This window comes from Myodes glareolus, chromosome 8 (assembly GCF_982192425.1).
Source record: "Myodes glareolus chromosome 8, mMyoGla1.1, whole genome shotgun sequence".
In the NCBI taxonomy this organism is placed as follows: domain Eukaryota; kingdom Metazoa; phylum Chordata; class Mammalia; order Rodentia; family Cricetidae; genus Myodes; species Myodes glareolus.
Window position 1 is genome coordinate 36,029,180 of NC_142033.1, and position 15,465 is coordinate 36,044,644.

Consider the following 15,465-nt stretch of genomic DNA (forward strand, 5'->3'; position numbering starts at 1 on the left):
GGGAGCTCATGGCCATCTGTAATGAGATCTAGCACCCCCTTGAGGAAGAGTCCTGGTCAGTTGTACTCATCACCATGAAACGCAAAATCGACTAGCTCTGCAGAACTGTCATACACAGACTGCCCGTGAGTGCTTCAGCATTCCTAGGGCATAAATTTATTCATTTCATTTCATTCATTCTGCAGGTGGGCAACCTACCTGGAATTCTGGGGTTCATGTGTCATCTGCTACTGCTGGGTGTCTCCACCAAAATTGAGGACTGGAATATGGTGTTTAGGAGGGAAGCGGGAGTGTGTCATGGGGGGGAGCAACAGGAGAGTGGGCAAGGTCCATGGAGGGCATAGCCTGTCTAGTCTTCTGGAGGTGTATTTGCTCAGATGCTGTCTTCTGGAATTGGGGACTGAAGCACAGCAACAAGGGGAGAAGGGACAACAATGAAGTGGGTCTACTGGAAGCTAGAGAGTGGAATGTGTCCCTGGGCAGCGGGTCTGCCTGGTTTCTGACAGTTGTGGTTCATGCTTGGGCAGGGATTCGTGGTTGTCTGTTCAACGAAACCAAGGGAGTAGGCTACTTTGCCTTATATATGAATATATTTTTAAAGTATAAAATCTTTACATGTTCTTTTTTTAATTTTATTTATTTTTATTTTATGTATGTGGGTGATTAGTCTCACTACATATTTGTCTGTACAACACATGCATGCATTGCCTGATGAGGCCAAAAGAGAGTTATACATGGCCTGAAACTGAAGTTAACAGACAATTGACAGCTACCCTGTGAGTGTTGGGAACCAAATTGGTTCTTCTGGAAGAGCAACAAGTGCTCTTAATCTCTGTAACCATCTCTTCAGCCTCTGAATACATTCTTTTTATCCACCCAAAATACATAGTTTTATATACTGGTACAGCTACAATATGAACAAAGACATAACAATATCTGGGTGCAATAGTGTGTCATTTTTTTTAAGTAAATTTTATTAAATTATAAAAGTTTCCATTTCCGCCCCTCTTCCCAACACCCTCCCACTCCCCCCACTCCCTCTCCTCCTCCCTCTTCGTCCCTTAGGGCAGTCAGGGTTTCCTGCCCTGTGGGAAGTTCCAGTTCCTTCCCCCTCCCTCCAGGTCCAGGAAGGTGAGTGTCCAAACAGACTGAATCCCCAAAATCCAGTATATGCAGAGGAAACAGGTCCCAGTATCATAGTCAATGGCTTTTCAGAAAGACTTCGGGCCAGCCACAGTCAGAGAATCTGGCCAAATTCCGAGAATCTGGTTAGATCACGTCCTCGTTCAGTCCCAGTCCAACTGGCCTTGGTAAACTCTCATTAGATCCGTTCCCTTGTATCAGTGGGTGATAGCATCCCTCGCAGTACTGATTTCGTTTTTCATGTTCTTCCTCCTTCTGCTACTCATTTGGACCTCGGGGGTCTCAGTCCGGTGCTCCAATGTGGGTCTCCGTCTGTATCGCTGTCCTTCGCCAGATGAAGGATCTATGGTGATAAGCAAAGTATACATCAGTATGGTTATGGGCCACGGCCGATTCAGGCACCCTCTCCTCTGTCCAGAGAACAATCTGGGGGATCTCTCCTTGGACCTGGGATCCCATATATAATCAAGTCTCCTGTAAACCCTAAAATGACTCCCTTAGTTGAAATATATTCTTCCCTGATCCCATATTCATCCTTCCTCCCTCCCCCCCATCCCAGGCCACGGAGATTTCCCCGTTCCTCCCCTACTCCCTTCTCTCTAACCCTCTCCCCTTCCATCAACCCTCCCACTCCCCCATGCACCCAAGGTTACCTGGGACTCTTGTCTATTTCCTACCTCCTGGTGGATAGCTAAATAATCTTCATCAGGTTCATCTTCTTATTTAGCTTCTCTAGGATCACGAATAATAGGCTCAAAGACCTTTAATTATGGTTAGAATCCACTTATGAGTGAATACATACCGTGTTCCTCTTTTTGGGTCTGGCTTACCTCACTCAGTAAAGCGTTTTCTATTTCCATCCATTTGCATGCAAAATTCAAGATGTCATTGTTTTTTACCGCTGAGTAAAACTCTAATGTGTATATGTTCCACACCTTTTTTAACCATTTTTCTATTGAGGGGCACCTAGACTGTTTCCAGGTTCTGGCTATTACAAATAGTGCAGCTATGAACATAGTAGAACAAATGCTTTTGTAGTATGTTAGGGAATCTCTAGGGTATATTCCCAAGAGTGGAATTGCTGGGTCCTGAGGGAGGTTGACTCCCAGTTTCCTGAGAAACCGCCACACTGATTTCCACAGTGGCTGCACGAGTTTGCATTCCCACCAACAATGGATGAGTGTTCCCCTCACCCCACATCCTCTCCAGCATAGGCTATCGTTGGTGTTTTTGACTTTAGCTATTCTGACAGGTGTAAGATGGTATCTCAAAGTTGTTTTGATTTGCATTTCCCTGATCGCTAAGGAGGTTGAGCATGACCTTAAGTGTCTTCTGGCCATTCGAAGTTCATCTGTTGTGAATTCTCTGTTCAGTTCAGTACCCCATTTTTTAATTGGGTTAATTAGAGTTTTAGTGCCTAGTTTCTTGAGTTCTTTGTATATTTTGGAGATCAGACCTTTGTCTGATGAGGGGTTGGTGAAGATCTTCTCCCAGTCAGAAAGCAGCCTTTTTGTCTTACTGACAGTGTCCTTTGCTTTACAGAAGCTTCTCAGTTTCAGTAGATCCCATTTATTCATTGTTTCTCTTATTGTCTGTGCTGCTGGGGTCCTACTTAGGAAGAGGCCTCCTGTGCCTATATCTTGTAGACTACTTCCCACTTTCTCTTCTATCATGTTCAAAGTGGACGGATTAATGTTGATGTCTTTAATCCATTTGGGCTTGATTTTTGTGCATGGTGATAGATATGGATCTACTTTCATTTTTTTACAGGTTGCCATCCAGTTATGCCAGCACCATTTGTTAAAGATGCTTTCCTTCTTCCATTGTATACCTTTAGCACCCTTGTCGAAAATTAGGTGTTCATAAATTTGTGGGTTAATATCTGGGTCTTCTATTCGATTCCATAGGTCGACTTCTCTGTTCTTATGCCAATACCAAGCTGTTTTCAATACTGTAGCTCTATAATAGAGTTTGAAGTCAGGGATGGTAATGCCTCCAGAAGTTCTTTTATTGTATAAGATTGTTTTGGCTATCCTGGGTTTTTTGTTTTGCCATATAAACTTGATTATTGTTCTCTCAAGGTCTGTGAAGAAGTTTGATGGGATTTTGATGGGGATTGCATTGAATCTATAGATTGCTTTTGGTAGAATTGCCATTTTTACTATGTTGATTCTCCCAATCCAAGAGCAGGGGAGGTCTTTCCATTTTCTGGTATCCTCCTCAATTTCTTTCTTCAAAGACTTAAAGTTTTTGTCAAATAGGTCTTTCACTTCCTTGGTTAGAGTAACCCCAAGATATTTTATGCTATTTGTGGCTATCATGAAAGGTGATGCTTCTCTGATTTCCCTCTCTGCTTCTTTATTCTTTGTGTATAGGAGGGCCACTGATTTTTTGGAGTTGATCTTGTATCCTGCCACGTTGCTAAAGGTGTTTATCAGCTGTAGGAGTTCTTTGGTAGCGTTTTTGGGGTCACTTATGTACACTATCATATCGTCAGCAAATAACGAAAGTTTAACTTCATCCTTTCCAATTCGAATCCCCTTGATCTCCTTCTGTTGTCTTATTGCTATTGCTAGAACTTCAAGCACTATACTGAAGAGGTATGGAGAGAGTGGACAGCCTTGTTGCGTTCCTGATTTTAGTGGAAAGGCTTTGAGTTTCTCTTCATTCAGTTTGATGTTAGCTGTCGGCTTGCTGTATATTGCTTTTATTATATTTAGGTATGATCCTTGTATCCCCAGTCTCTCCAACACCTTTATCATAAATGGGTGTTGAATTTTGTCAAATGCTTTTTCAGCATCTAGTGAGATGATCATATGGTTTTTTTCTTTCAGTTTATTTATATGATGGATTACATTGATAGATTTGCGTATGTTGAACCAGCCCTGCATCTCTGGGATGAAGCCTACTTGATCATAATGGATAATTTTTCTAATGTGCTCTTGGGTTCGGTTTGCCAGTATTTTATTGAGAATTTTCGCGTCGATGTTCATGAGTGAGATTGGCCTGTAATTCTCTTTCTTGGTTGTGTCTTTGTGTGATTTTGGTATTAGGGTAACTGTAGCTTCATAAAAGGAGTTAGGCAATGACTCTTCTGTTTCTATATTGTGGAATACGTTAAGGAGTATAGGTATTAACTCTTCCTGGAAGTTCTGGTAGAATTCTGCATTGAAACCATCTGGTCCTGGGCTTTTTTTGGTAGGGAGATTTTTGATAACAGCTTCTAATTCTTCACGACTAACAGGTCTATTTAGATTGTTCAGCTGTTCTTGGTTAAACTTTGGTATATGGTACTTATCTAAAAAAATTTCCATTTCTTTTACATTTTTCAACTTTGTGGCATATAAACTTTCATAGTAAGATCTAATGATTCTCTGAATTTCCTCTGTGTCTGTGGTTATGTCCCCCTTTTCATTTCTGATCTTATTAATTTGCATGTTCTCCCTCTGCCGTTTGATTAATTTGGACAGGGGTTTGTCAATCTTGTTGATTTTCTCCAAGAACCAGCTTTTTGATTCATTCTTTGGATTGTTTTCTCTGTTTCTATTTTGTTGATTTCAACCCTCAGTTTGATTATTTCCAGTCTTCTAGACCTCCTGGGTGAATCAGCTTCTTTTTTTTCTAGATCTTTCAAGTGTGTTGTTAAGTCTCCAATGTGTGCTTTCTCTGCTTTCTTTAATTGGGCACTTAGTGCTATGAACTTTCCTCTTAGCACTGCTTTCATAGTGTCCCATAGGTTTGAGTATGTTGTGTCTTTGTTTTCATTAAATTCAAGGAAGAGTTTAATTTCTTTCTTTATTTCTTCCTTGACCCAGGGGTGATTAAGTAGTTGACTGTTCAGTTTCCATGAGTTTGTTGGCTTCCTGGGGGGAGCATTGTTGTTGAATTATAATTTTAGTCCTTGGTGATCTGACAAGACACAGGTAGTTACTAATATTTTTTTGTATCTGTGGAAGTTTGCTTTGTTACCGAGTATGTGGTCAATTTTCGAGAAGGTTCCATGAGCTGCAGAGAAAAAGGTATATTCTTTCCTATTTGGGTGGAGTGTTCTATAGATGTCTGTTAAGTCCATTTGATTCAATACCTCCAATAGATCTCTCAATTCTCTGTTTGGTTTCTGTCTGATTGACCTGTCCATTGGTGAGAGAGGAGTGTTGAAGTCTCCTACTATTAGTGTGTGTGGTTTGATGACCGCCTTGAGTTCTAGAAGAGTTTCTTTTACATATGTGGGTGCCTTAATATTAGGAGCATAGATATTCAGGATTGAGACTTCCTCCTGATGAATTGTTCCAGTTATGAGTATGAAATGTCCATCTCCATTTCTTCTGATTGATTTTAGTTTGAAGTCGATTTTGTTAGATATTAGAATGGCCACGCCCGCTTGTTTCTTAGGTCCATTTGCTTGGAAAACCTTTTCCCAACCCTTTACTCTGAGTAGGTGTCTGTCTTTGTGGTTGAGGTGTGTTTCTTGTAAACAGCAGAATGTTGGATCCTGTTTTCGTATCCAATCTCTAAGTCTGTGCCTCTTTATAGGTGAATTGAGTCCATTGATATTAAGTGATATTAATGACCAGTGGTTGTTGACTCCGGTCATTTTTTTTTTTTTTTAGGTAGTAGAGTGTATGTGTTTTTCTTCTTTGATTTGTGCTTGTGAATGGTCGCTAGATGTTCGAGTTATTGTAGGCCGTGTTGGGAATGTTGGATTCCTTCGGTAGTGATTTTCCTTCTAATATTCTCTGTAAGGCTGGATTAGTAGCTACGTATTGTTTAAATTTGTTTTTATCCTGGAATATTTTGTTTTCTCCGTTGATAGTGAACAATAGCTTGGCTGGGTATAGTAGTCTGGGTTTGCATCCATGGTCTCTTAGTTTCTGCAGTACCTCTATCCAGGATCTTCTGGCTTTCATGGTTTCCATAGAGAAATCCGGTGTAAGCCTGATAGGTTTACCTTTATAAGTTACGTGACCTTTTTCCTTTGCAGCTCTTAAAATTTTTTCTTTAATATTTATGTTTTGTGTTTTGATTATTATATGGCTAGGGGATGCTTTTTTCTGATTCAGTCTATTCGGTGTTCTGTATGCTTCTTGAACCTTCATAGGAATATCGTTCTTTAGGTTGGGAAAGTTTTCTTCTATAATTTTGTTGAATATATTTTCTGGGCCTTTGATCTGCAGTTCTTCTCCTTCTTCAATCCCTATTATTCTTAGATTTGGTTTTTTTATTGTGTCCCAGATTTCCTGAATGTTTTGTGAAGAGAATTTGTTGGATTTGCCGTTTTCTTTGACCAGAGCATTTATTTTCTCTATGGTATCTTCAGATTCCGAGATTCGTTCTTCTATCTCTTGTATTCTATTGGTTATGCTTGATTCTGTAGTCTCCGTTCGTTTACCTAGATTTTCCATATCCAGCCGGTTCTCGGTTTGTGTTTTCTTCATTGCCTCCATTTCAGTTTTCAATTCTTGCACTGTTTCCTTTACTTTTTTGATTGTTTTTTCTTGGTTTCTCAGGGTCTCATTCACGGATTTACTTATTTCTTCAAACTTTTTGTTATATTTCTCATCCAATTCTTTAAGGGAATTATTCATATCCTGTTTAAGGGACTCTATTGCTTTCATAATGGCACTTTTTTCCACTTCTTCTGGGTTAAGGTGTTCAAGCCCTTCTGTTGTCGGGTCCTTGGAATCTGGTGTTTTCATGTTGTTTTTCAGATTGTTGGATGAGGTCTTGCCTTGGCGTCTGCCCATCTCTTACTTCAAATGTTCTCTATTGGAACTTCTGTTACCAGGTCAGGTTCCCTTCTTGGGCAGGGACTTCACTGACAGAATGCCCACCTTTCCTCAGGCAGGCTATTGAAGCACAGGCACTCCCTCTTTCCTGGATGCGCTTACAATGCAGGCTCAGCTTGCAAGGCAGCTGAGCTGGGGAAAATTTTATGGCCCCAGGGGGAAGGGAGAAATATAGGAATTCGTACCTGGATGGGAGCTGGGATGGCAGGCGGGAGGGGGTAGCCAGCACTGCAGGGCTACCTGGGCGACTGTGGGGTCGGAGAACGCCAAAGCTCTTCCTCACCAGGACCCTGTCAAGGCCCGAAGCAAACTCACCCCTCCAATGGCCCTCTGCTAGAAGTCAGGGCCCCTGCTGGTCAGGAATGTGGCTGAGCTGGCACCTGGTCCACCTGTCCTCAGGGAGGCCTTTAAGACCCAGGAACTGCCTCGAGCCAGGCTGTGCCTATAGCCCAGGCCCAGCTCGCAAGGCAGCTGAGCTGGGGAAATTTTATGGTCCCAGGGGGAAGGGAGAAATATAGGAATTCGTACCTGGATGGGAGCTGGGATGGCAGGCGGGAGGGGGTAGCCAGTACTGCAGGGCGACCTGGGCGTCTATGGGGTCGGGGAACACCCAAGCTCCTCCTCACCGGGACCCTGCCACGGCCCGAAGCAAACTCACCCCACCGATGGTCCTCTGCTAGAAGTCAGGGCCCCTGCTGGATGGGAGCCGGGATAGCAGGCGGGAGGGGGTAGCCAGCACTGCAGGGCGACCTGGGCTTCTATGGGGTCGGGGAATGCCCAAGCTCCTCCTCGCCGGGACCCTGCCACGGCCCGAAGCCAGCTCACCCCACAGAAGGCCCTCTCTATGTCATATTTTATATTATCACGAACATTAAAATGCAAAATGAAAATACTCAGTATCAATGACCTAAAATTTTTTTCTTAAAAGGAGGAACTACTGGAATATCAAATCCAAACTCCATATGGGACATGAGTGGCTTTCACTGTGCTGTTCCTCATCTCCTGAGCTAGAGCGATTATATAACAACTTCTGAAGTCACCACACTGACTTGTCTGTCTGTCCTTTTGCTACTTCCTTGTTTTTTCTTTGGTCTTTTTCTATTTCTTAATAGTTATTAAAGATTGAATCTAAGTGTCATCTCATCTAGAGCCATTCATAACCCCCCACCCCAGACTGCACTGCTGAGGTGACAGCACCCTGTGCCACTCTCTTACTTCCACTTACTTCCTTAAACATGACTGTTCCTGCCTTCTGCGCTCCATAAGCTTCTTGAAGATGTGTAGGGTTGCTTGCTCTGAGTTGGAGGGATAAACTCACAAGTCACTAGGTAAAAACAGTAAAATACACGGAACTATTTTCATTTAAAGCGTTATCTTTGGTAACCATAACTACATGGTTTTGTTTGTTTGGTTTTATTTGTTTGGTTAGGTTTTTCAGTATTCAGTATTCAGTGTTGAATGGAGCCCATTCTTTATGGTGGGATGTCATGCTCAGCCTTAATGCAGTTGGGAGGGGTTTGGTCCTGCCCCAACTTAATGTGCCAGACTTGATGACTCCCCATGGGATCACTTACTCATTGAGAGGGGTGGAATGGGGGGAATACTGTGGTTGGAATGTTAAATGAATTTTTTTTTAGAAAAGAAGCCCTTTGGATTTAAAAGCAGAGAACTTGTGTTCATATTATGTCCTCTTACTTGTTTTTATTTAAAATGGACCACTCTTCCTATCTGTATTTACAGTTTTGAAAAATCCTGGCATGGTGTCTGGCTACAACAAACATGATAATTTTCTTTCTTGATTGGTGCTTGGCTTACTTTTATGGCCCTTAGTGATAGTAACCTACTATTGGTATCACTGGAATTTCAAATCTATGAATTTTCCTCCTAGAATTAGATTTTAGTCCTGTAGTGGCTATTCTTCTCCCTGAACTTAATATAATCATTATTGTATAAAGTAGATTCCACAGTATTTCTGTTTTATCTTCAATAGAACACTGCATTTTATTTAGATAAAATTTATTCAGAACGTATTTATTTTATTGCTTCAAAAGTAGGAGGACCTTTCCTTTGTTCTTATTGCCAGATAATTCCATCTTTATGTGGTCTCTTTTCATCAGATGTATGCCGTGAGAAGTACTTCCTTTACTTTTGAGTATTATCCAATTTTGCATTATGTACTTCGATATGACTGTTAGAACCAGTAGCTTTAGTTCTTTGGATAATGTTCTAAGAGGACATGCTCACATAAAATTTATTATAGAATTGCCAAGTGGAATTTAGCAATGTGGAAAATGCTTTTAATTAGTGGGTTCTTTGTTGTCACATGTGCTTTATAAATCAAAGTACATATAAGGTAGATAATAGTGATAACAGCAGGCAGGAGGAATGAGAAGATTACGGGGGTATTAGTTGCATTTCCTATCACTAGCAGAATACCTAACAGAACCAAGAATTTATCCTGGACTACAGTTCAGGGATGTGCTCTATAATCCTGAGGAAGGCATGGTGGCAGGACTACATTCTAGCTATAGATGTGGAGAAAAAGCTCATAACTGGGTTGATTAGGACACAGAAGAATCAAGAAGATAAGACAAGAACATGAAATGGAAAGTCTGAGTCTTGCTATAAATCTCAAAGTCTATATTCTAGACATTTATTTCTTCCAGCTAGGCTCCACTTCTTAAAGGTTCCACAGCTTTCCAAACTATCCCCCACAGACTAGGGTTCATGGGACCAAATATGTAAGAACATGAGGGATGTCTTATATTCAAATGAGCCAGCATTATTTTTTATAGAATGTAACTAAAGAGGAATTTCTTTTTTTTTTCCTTAAAAGAATTACTTTTCATTTTAGGTATCAACCCCAGTTCCTCCCCACTCCCCTTCTCTTTGCCCCCGCATATCACCATCTTCAGATCCCCATCCACTCCTCAGATAAAGTAAGGCCTTCCTTGGGGAGTCAACAGTGTCCAGCATACCAACTTGAGGCAGGACCAAGCCCCTCTCCTGCCCTGTATCAAGGCAGAGCAAGGTATCACACCATAGGGAATGGGCTTCAAAAAGCCAGTTCATGCACCTGGGATAAGTCCTGGTGTCACGGCCAGTGCCTCCCAATATATCAAGCCACATAATTGTCACCCACATTCAGAGGGTCTAGTTGGGTCTCATGTATGTTCCCCAGCTCTCAGTCCCTAGTCCATGTGCTCCTACTACCTCAGTACAGCTGTCTCTGTGGTTTTCTTCATCATATTCTTGACTCCCCTTGCTTTGTGGTTCTTCCTCCCACTCTTCAGCTGCACAGCAGGAGCTCAGTCCGGTGCTTGGCTGTAGATCACTGCATCTGTTCCATCAGTTGCTAGATGTAGGTTCTGTGATGACAATTAATGTCCTCACTAATCTGATTAAAGGGGAAAGCCCTTTCATCAATCCTCTCCACTATTGCTAGGAGTCTTAGCTGGGGTCATCCTTGTGGGTTCCTGGAAGTTTCCCTAGCACCAGGTTTCTTCCTAACCCCATAATGGCTCCCTCTATCAAGATACCTCTTGATTTTCCTCTTCGTCTCTCCTCCAACTCGGTCTTTATCCATGAAGAGAAATTTTTAAAGGGAAATTCTTAATCATAAAAGCCAATTTAATTATAAGAAAACTCAAGATAGATGAAAGAGCTTCATAGATAAAGGGATAACTAAAGGACAAAGTACATTATAATGGTATACAGCTAGTGTCATTGGAGGTAAAGTGTGGGTTGCAACTTTTCCATGTGCAGAGTAATGAAGTCAGTTTGTTATAAAGCTGAAGGAGTGAGACAGTGACATAGTTATGTTATTCCCTGATCCTGCTCTTTCCTAATGGCCATAGAGAAAAGTAAAAGAACAGAAGAAAGAGATGATGCTGTTTCTGATGGAAACCTAGGATTTATAGTATATTTTAGAAAAGATATTCAACTAGTGTAGTGTGCAGGGAATGGTCTTATTAGCTGGCTTGGGCATGCTGGTTAAGTCTGGACTCTGCCCATAGAGAAACCTTGGCATGTTTTTGATGGAGGAAGAAAAATTTAGGCTGTCTTCTTTGTTGTTCTTTGTGCTATTACATGCAGTCCTTACAGACTGCTATCTCAACTTGACATTGGAGGTGAAACAAAGGGACTTTCAGTAATGCTCAAATTTATGCAGGCAATCAGTGGCTTAGCTGAAATTAGGGTCTAGACATCATGATCTGAAAGTCACGTTCCTGGGTTTGGAGAGACAGCTTATGGGGTAGAAGAATACTTACTGTGTAGGCAAAAGGATCTTGTGCAGGCATGGAAATACTGTAAGTGGCCATGTACATGTCTGATCCCAGCAGTGGGAGACAGATGGGAGATCCTGGACTCTCAGCCAGACAGTATAGATGGAACCACTAAGAGGTGCCATGAGAAACTTTTGTCTCAAAAAATAAACTGGAAAAAGGTTGAAGTCTGCATTGGAAATTTGGAACCCTCATAATACTTATCATTGTTCTTGGTAATCTAGGAGCATAGATGAAACATTGAAATGCAGGAGGCACTGAAATCAGATGAAATGTCATTGCATGTTATGTTTTGTCTTCTAGGTCACTAGAAATAGACCCATTGCTACAATCAATAGTAATCATATCACACGTCATGATGTTTCCCTTGGCCAGATATGCACTAAACCATCTCAAGATTCAAAGCATTCGGCAAGTTGTGGCAAGACAGGGCCACACAAAGTCCTCTTCAGATTTTCATGACAAATACGGCAATATGATGCTAATTAGTGGATTCACTTTCTGTTTTGTTGGATATGTGTTTTTTACAACGCAGATGGGTGTAGAATGGAACCTGTCTCCTGTTGGCAGAGTTACCCCAAAAGAGTGGAATAAGTAATTATCTAAGATATCATAATGTAGAGTTGTCTCAAAACAAACTTGTCATGGAAATGCTTTGTTAATTTAATAAAGCATAACAAAAGAAATAAAATTCATTTGAAAGTTCTAACAAGTCATCACCGCTGTCATTTATTTCCTGGAAGAATGTTAGCTCCTAGAATGCACTAGCAGTGATGTAGACACCAGGGAGTTTGAATACTATATATTTAAAACGTAGGATTTTAAAACAACAAGTTCTTCTGATATAATGACTTATTCTAGGCTGCCCTTTCTCGTTCCCACTCTGGTCTGTACCACCATACTTTCGTGGACATTGATACCCAAACTTCCTCATTACTTTTTTGCTTTTTGCTAATCGTCTTATCCCTTGACCTGATCCCTCTGTCATCGTGATGCAGTTTTTCAAAGGTCAAGATCATCTTAAAGCTGTTATGATGTCACTTCCATCTTTTAAATCCAGAAACTCATTTGTCTCTGGAGTCCAAGCTCTCATATAGGAAAAATGGCTGTAGATGCTGCAAAGACATTTTACCTCCTGTATCTAGATGCTTTTGTTTCTTTCTTGTACATGGGATGCACTTTTGATATTTGAATCACGTCTTCATAACTTCTTGGTTTTGCTCACATGTCATGTTTTCAGAGTGTACTGCTGGATCGACAGTGGCAGCACATACCTTTAATCCCAATCCTCAGGAGGCAGAGGCAGGCAAATCTCTGAATTCAAGCCAAGCATTGTCTACAGATTGAGTTCCAGGACAGACCCAACTACATAGAGAAGCCCTGTCTCAAAAAACAAACAAAAAACCCTTCTTCTTCTGTTTTGGCCTTGCTTTCTGTCTCTCTCTTACTCCCCTAGCCTGTTTTCTGAATAGCTCTTTTCACTATCTGACTTTCAGGACAGTTTTTACCCTTCTTTACTATTTGTTTGCGAAACTCTGTAAGATCATAGACTTCAAATGTTTTTTGTAATTTTGTATTCAGAACAGGATTTGGTAGATGAGGCTTTCAATTACATTGAAGTGATAAATAAATGGATGACTATAGGTAATCATAGCCCACAGTCATTAAAACTTAAAAATAGGAATTTGATTTCCACTGAAGGTTGTAATTAGATTATTGGAGACTATTTTAATTATCTGTTTCATTTTACAAATTACTCTGAAACTTCTTCCCATAAAACATTTGCAAACTCACATTTTTTTTTGTCAATTAAGAATCAGAGGATGATGGGGGTGGGGTTTTCTGGTGCAGGAGCTCATATTTCTTCGAAGCATTGAGAAAGAACTGAATTCATCTCAGGGCAGGAGTAAGCACCCACTACAGATCCACTCACCTTGTTGTTGACTAGTCTCAAGACTATGTAGGATGTGGCTGGGTAGATCACAGCTTAGTCTTGTGGGAATCACCAAAGGTAAAATCATAATAAAATAGTAAAATTCCTTACTTTTCCTCTTGAGTCCTTATTGCAACCCATTATTATTATCCATGTCATATATTCTGTTCAAAAGAAAGTAATTAAATCAAGCCAGTAGCTCAGCAGAAGGCATTTGACAAGTGCAAGGGTGTGGTTACCTTGTAAGTGAGATCTTTTGCAATCCTAGGGAGTCTGTGCCTTCTTGGATCTTTGATGGATGTAGAATTGGAATGTTGTAGAGACTGTTTCTATTGTGTTCTGGGAATATTTCTAATTCTTCCTGTATGATGGTGAAAGTTGTCTAAAATTTTAATATCTGATCCGTTGAAGGTTTGAACAGTAGCCCATGCTTCAGTCTGTTCTCTATGTTGTGTAAACTTGCTAAGTTCTTGTTTTTTCTGTTTATATGTTTGCCTTACTTATTGATAGAATTTGGGTAGTCTATAGACTGATTGGATCATGTGGGATTTACTCTGGTGAGCAGAAAAGGAATATGAATAATGGAAAATACAGAATTAATTATGGGAGTGAGGATGAATACAAATGTGGTAGGTGATGGGAAACTGCTACAAGAATTCTGTGTCTATAGGTCTGATAGCTATTCTCAATGAAGGAGGAATGATGCATGTGAAGTAGGAGAGAGTTAGGTCCAACTGGATTTAGGACACTTGTGCTGAAACCATGAATTTAAATTGGAATGTTCTCTACTTAGTCACTAAGATATGTTTATGATCTATAGGAGATGGTGATCACTTCACAATGGGCCTGCATACTTACCTGACCCTTAACTTAACTCTTTTGACAGAAGCTGCTTGTTTGATTCCTGGCTCCTCAGATCGAAATAAAACACAGAAATCATGTTAATTGCAACACTGCTTGGCCAATAACTTGGGCTTCTTATTAACTAACTCTTATATCTTAACCCATTTCTTTTGCTTTATATTTTCCCACGAGGTTTGTGGTTTACCAGCAAAGTTCTGGGGTGTCTGTCCCCTTCTGGAGCTATATGGAGTCTTTTTGACTCCACTACTTTCTCTTTATATCTTTATTCAGATTTCCTGCCTGGCTTTATTCTGACCTGCCATAGGCCCAAAACAGTTTATTAACCAGTTGTAATGAAACATATTCATAGCATACAGAGGGGAATCCCATATCACCTCCCCTTCTCTGTCTAAATTAAAAGGAAGATTTTAGCTTTAACATAGTAAAATTACATATAACAGAACAGGAATCAAACAAGAATTGTAGTTAAAATATTTATTCCATTTACATTATACAAATCAAGGAAAATACTCTATCATCTGTCCTATCTTTATGAGTCTAAAGTTTTATATCTAATTGATCATTTATCATAACTGAGGAAACTATAACTGTCTTTTCTCAACTCTCAAAAACCCCAGAAGGATAATTTACTTCATAACTGGAAGTGCATTTTAAGAGACTTCCGCAACTCTAGAATTAACAGAGACATCCTGCTGCCTGGACAGTCTCCTAATGTTCTCCTGTAACATAAGGGCATCCATCTTCAGCCTACAGACCCATAATATCTGGCAGACTTTTCCGTGAAGCAGGAAATTTGAAAGACAGTTCCGCCTATATTGAAAGTTTGTCTGTCACTTTCTTCTGTGACCTGTAGAATGTCTGGCAGACTCTTTCATGAAGCAGGAACCCTGAAGAACCATATCACCTTTAGCAAACTTCAGCAGTCTATTTTTCTGCGGGTCCTGCATGTCCAGTTTATACAGCATGCATCAAATTCCATAACGAGTTTCTTCAATGCTCATCAGTCTTGCTGAAGTAATTGATGCAGCCAGAAGCAGACATGTCTCACTGTTGAGGAAATTCTGAGTTCTTAAAACATTTTAAATGCCACATTCTGTACATCTTTAAAAGATATGAAGAATACCTATCCATCTGAAATATATCTTTATACCTTCAGGAACCATAGCATGACTACAAGTTTGGGTATTGTAAATGACTATCAATCTATATTTCCTAACTATACATTATATTTTAAATGAGCTGCATAAAAACAATACCTTACTCAAGCAGAAATATACATATAACAAAATTGACTTTAATTTTTATCAATAAACCAAGATCCATACCAATGCAAAGTATTTTAATCTCTATAGCATAGCTCAAAGGAGATAACCTAGTAGGAGTCTAGGTTTAGCTCTTTTTTCTTGTCAGTGAAGCAAGCTGGAAGTTTAGGGGCAAGGAACACAGGCTACTA

The 15,465-nt window shown here is 40.3% G+C and overlaps 1 protein-coding gene across 4 annotated transcripts in view; it reads left to right on the plus strand.

Annotated features, from left to right (window-relative positions):
- Positions 1–11,927, plus strand: part of Cox7b2 (cytochrome c oxidase subunit 7B2) — a 112,165-nt gene extending 100,238 nt beyond the window's left edge. For all 4 annotated transcript variants that reach the window (XM_087908974.1, XM_048415234.3, XM_087908976.1 and 1 more), the window contains one exon: positions 11,519–11,927. In XM_087908974.1, the coding sequence (XP_087765100.1) occupies positions 11,571–11,813 (243 nt within the window). In that variant the 5' untranslated portion in view covers positions 11,519–11,570 and the 3' untranslated portion in view covers positions 11,814–11,927. The remainder of the gene's footprint in view (positions 1–11,518) is intronic.
- The last annotated feature ends 3,538 nt before the right edge of the window (positions 11,928–15,465 follow it).